General features: G+C 29.4%; 2 protein-coding genes across 2 annotated transcripts; one reads left to right on the top strand and one right to left on the bottom strand.

The window, feature by feature from the left end:
- Nucleotides 1-3791: 3791 nt before the first annotated feature.
- On the top strand, nt 3792-7071 carry LOC104644402 (amidase 1). The gene has a single exon (XM_010314043.4). It carries the CDS (start codon nt 5696-5698, stop codon nt 6983-6985), a length of 1290 nt encoding a protein of 429 aa, XP_010312345.1. The 5' UTR covers nt 3792-5695; the 3' UTR covers nt 6986-7071.
- On the bottom strand, nt 5661-8592 carry LOC138339169 (threonine dehydratase 1 biosynthetic, chloroplastic-like). Its single transcript, XM_069290535.1, has 3 exons — nt 7872-8592; nt 7664-7781; nt 5661-7422 (listed from the first exon to the last, which is right to left on the bottom strand). Exons 1-3 carry the CDS (start codon nt 7934-7936, stop codon nt 7276-7278), a joined length of 330 nt encoding a protein of 109 aa, XP_069146636.1. The 5' UTR covers nt 7937-8592; the 3' UTR covers nt 5661-7275.
- Between the last annotated feature and the right edge of the window lie 525 nt (nt 8593-9117).

Here is a 9117-nt window from a genome sequence, read left to right as displayed (position 1 = left end):
TAATTGCTCTTGTTAAGAGGAGTTTTAAAAATGAATGTTCATTAAGTTCAAATATTCGATTAACAAAATCGTAAGTAGAGAAATCCATTTTACAATTCAAACCCAAGTATGTATATAAGAGCCAATCACACTATTTTTCTTAAGACTTGCAAACTTTGAAGAGGTAAATAATATGAAAAAATTAAATTCAGAATCATATATTATAATATTTTGATAATTTAAATTTATAGATGCATAACTATCAATTTCGTCCAAGTTAGAGAAAATTCTTATATCTTATTGTGTTTTAAATTCTTTTAATGAAAATTTTGATTATTATCAATATCTAAAATGTATCCGTGTAGAATTTCACACGCCACAATTTAAATCTTGATGGCAAATTTGACACACTAGACTTGTAGTGAAACAACGTGTCCACCACCATACCATGATAACCATTTTAGGTGCAATAATACCATTATATGCTACTTGCTCCATCATCATTTATAATTGTTGGTGGAGGTAGCATTAAATAAGAAATCAAATTGGTACAAAGTAAGTAGTAACAAAAATTAAAACCTCAATTTTGATGTGTGATTTATTTTCGTGTTGTTTCAAAAGTCAAAACCAAACTCATGGATGATAAAAAGGAAACAAACCTAACCACAATCGATATTGTTGTCTTATAGTTCCCACTATATATTCAATAGTAGCAAATATATATTTTCTTTCACACCATATTACGTACCTAACCACAATCAATGTCATTGTCTTAATCTTTCTTTTCGTATTTGATACTCGTATTGAAGTTGGGTTTAAATTTGAAACCTCTAATTAAGAGATAAGCAATCTCATTCACTATATCACATTCTTCCGTAGTTTTCCCAATATATATATATATATTTAATTGTAGCAAATATATACTTTCTTTCACATTATATTACCTAATCACAATCAATATTCTTGTCTTTTATTTCCCACTATACATGTATTGGTTTTCCATCCAATGTTTGATAGTTGTATTAGAGCTGAACTCGATCTCTTATTAAGAGAAAAACAATCTCATTCACGACACTACATTCTTTCCTCCATATATTTAGATTTAGATTGTAGCATTGTATACTTTCTTTCCCACCTAATATAACACATGTATATATAGATATGATTTTTTTTTCCGTTTTTAATTAAAAGTTATAAGAATCTTGATATAAAAAAGAAATTTATTGTGGAGCAATCACATGGATTTTAAAGAGACTTATACAAGGTGACCCGTTAATAAATATCATATTGTTATGATAACATAGTATATTAAAAATAATAATATATCTATTTTACATTACAAAACAAGACTAAATATAAAAGAACCAAACTATAAATATAATATTTTTATGGTATCTTGATCGGACCTTAAATCTTGAAGTTTGTAGAAAACAACTCAAACCATATAATTATATTGTAAACAAATAATTTTATGACTTATGTACGTGGTGACGACGTGGTCTACTAATGATCCTAATTATATGGTTGATTTGCAATTTTTAATATTGCCTCGATCGGATTTAGTGAACTAATCAATAAACTATTGCTATTAATAATAATAATAAAAAGTTATTAAGTGTGTCTGTTATAATCATGCAACATAAATTTTTAAATATATCTGGAGCCTAAGCACGTGTAATGATGATTAAAATATTTTAACCTTTTTAGGGTACGGTCAAACTCTTTTCCTTTGATCAAAGTCAAAAATAGTTTTATAATTCTAATTTATTTGGTTTTATGTGAGCCATGTTGATTTCACTCTTCTCTAAAATATTTATTAATGATTTATTTTATAAAATTAATCTTATTGATTACACATGTAAAAACCAAATTTTGACTATTAACATCTATATAGTTGTTTGATTTCTTAATTTGCTAAAATATATAATTATTTTTTCAATATAAGAATCAAATAAAATAAAATAATTTTTTTTTCTAGAGTCAAGTAATTATCAGTGGCGGATTTTCTATAAATACCAAAATTAACTGACTGGATTCTTAATTTGTCTCCATTCAAGGGAAGTTAATTGTCATGATCCAAGATTCCTCTCTTGAGAGAATATCACAAAATCATTATTCTCAGAAAAATAAAATTTTGCATGAATTTATTAATATGGTAAATGTCATTATTAAAAAATCATTATTTTTCATTAAAATTATCACTGAAATATATTCAATGGCTATATATTTCGATAAATATTTTGAGTGGATCAATAAAAAAGAAAAAATAGTTATATTTTCACATGATAATTTAAAAAAATTCTCAATATTTTCAATTCCTCATCATTTATTTTTTAGCGAGATGGTTTATTGAAAATACTAAGGATAAGTTATTTTATTATCATTAATCATAACATATTTAACCAATTAATTTTGAATGTAGCTTAGTGAGCTGATTAATTGAAAAATATCAAGGATAAGTTATTTTTATTGTCATTAGTCGTAACATATTTAACCAATTTTAAATATAGCTTAGTGAGCTGATTCATTGAAAAATATCAGGAGTAAGTTGTTTTTATTTTCATAAGTCGTAACATATTTAACTAATTTTAAATATAACTTAGTGACATGATTCGTTAAATAATGTCAAAGATAAATTGTTTATATTATCATAAATCATAAAATATTAAACCAATGATGGATGTAGCTTAGTGAGCTCGTTAAAGGATAAGTTGTTTGTATTGGAACATTAGTCATAACATATTTAACCTATAGTGAATATAGTTTAGTATAGACTATAAACTCGATCAAATACTATGTATATTTTTCAATAAAAAACATAGATATATATGTAGGGAAGTTGAAAAAATATTATATGTTATCTATAATACAAAAATGTGAATTTAACTTTGCATCATTAATTTCACATATATGTCATCCAACTTTAGATATATATAGGTAGACTCTTAAACTTATACAAAGTCGATCAAATAAATATACTAGCCCTATGTGACATTATACATGTAGAACACAAATTATTATGTAGGATGTTATGTTAGACGCATGTGTCAATTTATTCAAATTTATATAACTTTAAATGTCTACTTGTAAACATTCAAAGTTGGATAGCATAAAGGTATAAATTGAGACTATATTAAATAACATATTTATATATTATACCATTTAAAAGTATAGTAAATTATAATTATGCCCAATTTGAAAAATTTAGGTCGAAAGTACTCATCAAAGATATAGGACCACTTTTGTTTTCCTCCCCCACTCCTAAGTCCTACCAACTAAGTTATTATAAGTAACTAAAGATGTTTCGCAACTCCTTTTTAACTTTCACTTCCTACCAACTCAATCCTCATATCTCCATGCCCTACCAAACCAATAAATCAATTATTTTTCGGTTTTAGTTTGATTGTCCTGTTTTAATTAAATATAAGTTTAAAAAAAAAAAGTTTTTTAAATTTTTTAATTTTAAAATTAAAATTTAAAAATATGTAGAATATGTTAAAATATTTTTTAATTTTATAATTTTTAACATATTACGTGAAAATTAAGCTGTCAAAAAATGAAAGAGACATTTTTAGAAAATAAGCGATAAAAAATAAGATAAATAAATTGAAATAAAGTCGAATGTACGTGGAAGTCCAAGCACCATACCAAAATATATGTTCTAATCCTTATATAAACTTGATGACTTATATCTACTCACAACTTAATGCTTTCTCTTGTCAACGAGCCGATTTAATACCTTTAATTTTCTCGGAGCTTTGGAGGCACATACAGAAAAAAAGAATTTTTTTTTGAATTTTTTGTAAATTCTTAATTAATATGGGTGACAAAACATAATTATTAATAATATATATCTCGAGATAAGCCTATGATCGAGGTGATGGTTAAAATGGCACTTTGTTTGATGAGAAAATTATTGGATATGTGAATAAAGTATCATATTAATAGTTAAGGGAAGATCCACGTGAGTTACGAGGGTTCATATGAATTCTCTTGATAAAAAGTTATATGATATATATAAAGTAAATTTTTTATATTAAAGCAGATATGTCATTTTTGAACCCTCTGGCCCTCATGAACAAGAAGCAAGTTGTGGTGTAGCAGTAGATTTCCTCTTAAATTGATCTTTGTGTCCAAGGTTTGAATCACCGTTGCAAACATTTTTTGTTTATATTTTTATTTTCTCTTTATTTAATTTCAGGATCAATCTTTTACGCTTTTAGTTGTTTTCATTTTAAGAAAAATAATTTTTATCTATTTATTTAGCTTCTCGTCATTTTATTTGAGGTCCAATCTTTAGAACAATTTGTAGGCACTGGGACAATAAATCACAGTCAATAGACTTACTTGGCTCTAAATAATCTTGACACTTAAACGTGTACTGAAATGAGTGGATACAACACATTGGAAAAAATATACCTGCTTCAACTGTTTATATCAAATCAGTGTAAAATATATAATTACGTAATTTAATAAAATGAAATAAACTATAAATTTGAACACATATAATGTATATATTAACTTAATATAAACACCAATATAAATAAATTTTATCCCAAAATATTATATCGTAATTTTTTTTTATACAAATTATAATTTAGTAGGATTATTTTATAGATATCAAATATTTCGAATGAAAAATCAAGCACCCCCACCACCCAAAAAAGGACACCATATGTTGTTTTTATTTATTACTAACAAGAAGTGAGTGGTAGATGAGTTGGTTCAATTATCCCACAATATCAGTGATTTTATTTTTGGTGCTTTATCCTATCCAGTACTAGTAATTGATTGGGGCATACAAGAGCCAGTACAATAGTATTGAGACTAGCTTAGCCATCATAGATTTTTAAATACTATGTGGATAAAAATTTAGGTAAAATTTTATATTGTGTTTGATTATAATATTTGAAAAATATATATAATTTTTTTAAGAAATATAATTTATACTCATAAATTTTAAAAGCTATCAAAACTAATGATAGGTTTGTATTAAGTAGCGCATGATTTTGTTATTTTAAGTCGATTATTCATCATTTTCATCAACAATCATATCATCTTTTTGGCCATCACTACTTTGATGATCATATAAAAAGAAATATGTAAAACAACACAACCAACTACCATAGAGTTATAAAAGATAAAATTTTGATGTAGAATTTGAATTATTAAAAATTCTTAAATAATGAGATTTGACCCAAAATACTAATTTTTCTAGTATTTAAAAATTTAAGTTATTTATCGAATAATAACAAATTAAATGAACAACATCATTTGTCAATTTTTTTTTAAAATATTACTTAAAAAATCTACGACCAAACAAAAAAAAAGTAAAAAAAAGTCATCGTTCAATTTTCAGGTTCTTCTATCTTAGACATGACCGAAGATAAATAATAAAACAAAGAGTGAAAATTCACATCATGTGAATGTAAGTAGTCTTTGTTAGGAAAAGTCCATACCCTTGATAGTCCTATTATCGAAAGCATAATTAAAATTTAAAATTTAATTCTTTTTTAAATTATTAAGCTCAGATGAATCGAGTCGATTGCCCCGCTCGGTCTACCAGCCATTGTATTTCACATCAAACATTATCTTTTCCTTGTTTTCGTATGGCCAATAGTAATAAGACACGTGTTATTTGAGATTTTGTCTAAAATCTCCAATTCAATCCTGTAAAACTTGTTATGAAAATTTTCAGTGTAAACGTTAAACATTGATGAAAATAATGGAGATGGAGTCATTGAAATCATGCGGAGCATTCATGAAAAAACTAAGATTAGAACCAATTGGCTCTGATTCAGATGAACTCAATGGTCTAACTTTTGCGGTGAAAGACATATTTGATTTAGAAGGACAAATTACTGGTTTTGGAAATCCAGATTGGGGAAAAACTCATTCTGCAGCAATATGTACTGCACCAACTGTACTATCTCTGTTGAAATCGGGTGCTACTTGTATCGGTATAACCGTAATGGATGAAATGGCTTACAGCATCAATGGCGAAAATTTTCATTACGGTACACCTGTTAATCCTGTTGCACCAGATAGAGTACCTGGAGGATCTTCAAGTGGATCTGCAGTCGCTGTTGGTGCAAAAATTGTTGATTTCGCATTAGGAACAGATACTGGCGGAAGCGTTAGAGTTCCTGCATCGTATTGTGGGATTTACGGTATTCGTCCTTCTCATGGAGTTGTTTCAGTTGATGGAGTTATACCTATGGCACAAAGTTTCGATACAGTTGGATGGTTTGCGACGAATGCTTGTATTTTAAAGCAAGTTGGAAGAGTATTGCTTCAATCTGATCACGAATCGAAAGGTCTAACTAAATTTATTGTGGCAGAAGATTGTTTTAAGCTTCTGGATTCCAAGAGTAATCGTCAAACGATTGGAATACTTGTTGATTCGGTGAGGGAGCTATATGGAAGTGATCAAATGATTGAATATGTGAGTATAGGTGATTACATTGAGAAAAATGTTCCGAGTTTGAAGAAATTCATGACGATTGAAACTTGCAGTAATAATAACATTCCATCCTCATTGCGAGCTCTTTCAGCTGCAATGAGGTTGCTTCAGAAATACGAATTCAAAGAGAATCACGGAGAATGGGTTAGTGAGGTGAAGCCTAGTTTAGGTCCTGGAATAGCAGAACGCGTGCAGGAGGCGTTGAGAACTACCAAAGATGAAGATATTGACGTGTGCCAAACGGTGAAGACTGAGCTTCGAGTATCTCTTAGTGGTCTACTTGGGGATTGTGGAATACTTGCAATCCCAACTGTTCCTGGACCTCCACCAAAACTAAAAACTGAGACGACTACGTTGGAAGGATTTCGTGCAAAAGCTTTTAGTCTTTTGTCAATTGCTGGAGTATCTGGATTTTGCCAGGTTAGTATACCTCTAGGTATACAAGATAATCTTCCTATATCAGTTTCTTTATTAGCAAATCATGGTTCAGATTGGTTCCTGCTAAATGTTGTTGAGGCTATTCACAATGTTCTTTACTTGTAAGAAACATAATAAGTTGCGAAAAACCAAAAAAAAACAGAACCATGTATATGATGAATAATTTGCAATTCCAAGGTCTCATTTCTTTATTTTGGCATCAACATCTTTATTTATAAGCTTGAAAGCATCATTTGATTCACGACATACTTATAACCGAGTCTACGAGCACAACCTTGGAATTCATCAAACTCGTCCTGTAACTTGTATGCCAACTTAAACATTTGCAATCAAATTACTCAAAAAATAATAGAAGAAAGACTGGATACTTTTACTAGAATGAAACTTAAAAGGTTCTAAAATGGTACTTGTGCGCGATAATGGACCAAACTTATATTCCAACGCGGGCTGAAAGCATCTATAGTCTTTGACAAAGAACCAGCCTTCTCGGGGAAAGTGAATCGACAAAGAAGCTCATTGTGAAGATTTGATCTACTGGCTGTCTGCACAATTGATAGCAAGTGGGAAAAAAGAAGGAAATCAAAACATATGAGCCATCGATACCTAATGAAAACTCCATATTTTACAGAATCTTTGCTGATGTCCTCAAAACAGTCAGGAATGAGATTGACTGATTGATACTCTTTCTACTGATTGAGAATCCCAGTTCTGAATATAAATATTTCTGCGATTCAAAAAATAACAATACAAGTAACAAAGATTTGATGAAATTCAGTATGTTACCAAATGTGTCGAGTGATCTTTGACCAAGTCATTATCTGTAAGATTAACAGTGTGCAGTTTTGCTGATCTCATTTTCTCTATCAGAGCTTCAAGTTCCGATTTAGTTTGATGAGCAACCCTGCAGACCAAAACAGATATTTTCTTGTGAAAAAAAAGGTGAAGTCTGTTAAAATGAGCCAACGTCTCGTTAAAAGATCAAGAACCTTGCCTGTCAAGCACTAGAGCCTTTTCATCTCTAGAATGATATCTGTACTTGAATTCAATAAACTTCATCGTTGGTCCAATCTATGATCCAAGTTGACTTTTCACGTCAGAGACATGGGTAGATATCTTATATGATCACTCAACTAATAGTGCTATTATGTCTTAAAAAGTCACCTTTCTTCTATATTCTGATTTTCTTCAAAGAACGTGACTTTCTAAGATAATAATATTAGTTGATTTAACCATCTATAGAGCTTTAGTGAGCAAAATAGCATATTGAGTGCTCTATATGACCTGTTTACAGAACCGTTTGAAGCTTTCGGGCTCTTCTGGCATACAAGTAGCTAGCACAGCTTCGCGATTTCTACCAACATCTGCAAATTTGCTTATCAATCTTAGTCTGTCAAAGTTTATATTGACTCCACTTGTTATTGCTACTACATTTTCATCCTTGAGGCCATAGTACTTGCAGTATGCTTCAGCTCCTGCAAGTGCAAGTGCACCTGCAGGCTCTAATATGCTCCGTTTTCTTCAAACATGTCTATTAAAAAGAAATAGCAAGCTTTTGTCACGTCTAATAAACTAAAATTCAGATAAGAAACCAGTTATCTATTACTTCTAAGATTATTTTGATAATAGACAATGGTAAGAAGGCACATCTGAAGGCCATAAGAACAACATTACCACCTAACCTCTCAACTGATTTTCACTGCTCATTTGGTAAAATGAAGAAGAGAAACCAGAGTTTAGAATAGAAAAATATAAGGGGGTAATAGATAAGGGCATATGAGTCAATGCGTCCGGTATACCACGTAGGATGCGTGCGTTTACCTGTTCAATTTTATACAAGTTTAAGCGTTTACTTGTGCACATCCAAAGTAGAAGGGCATAGATGATAGTAAAGCTAAGTTAGAGATCATATTTATCTAAGTTTGATTCATAATAAGCAAGACACCAAATTAAACACATTGACTCATAAACGAAAAATTCAACAGAAAATTTCTTATTTCATTCTAATTCTTTATTATCCTTTTTGAGATATGTCGAAAGTTATTGAAATAATAATAGAATGTCTTAAAAAAAATAATACATAATTATGCGGTGCCTAATTATGCCTTTTAATTAGGTCTCAACTCACATCTATGTCCTTCAACTTCGACTATGCACAAATAGATACTTAATTTGTATAAAATGGAAGAAATAGGTACACACATCCTACATGACAATTTGCTACCTACATGTTCATGTCT

Source organism: Solanum lycopersicum, chromosome 10 (genome assembly GCF_036512215.1).
Source record: "Solanum lycopersicum chromosome 10, SLM_r2.1".
NCBI classification, from domain to species: Eukaryota; Viridiplantae; Streptophyta; class Magnoliopsida; order Solanales; family Solanaceae; genus Solanum; species Solanum lycopersicum.
The sequence above is the reverse complement of the archived record's forward strand: the minus strand, read 5'-3'. Positions and strand labels throughout refer to the sequence as shown.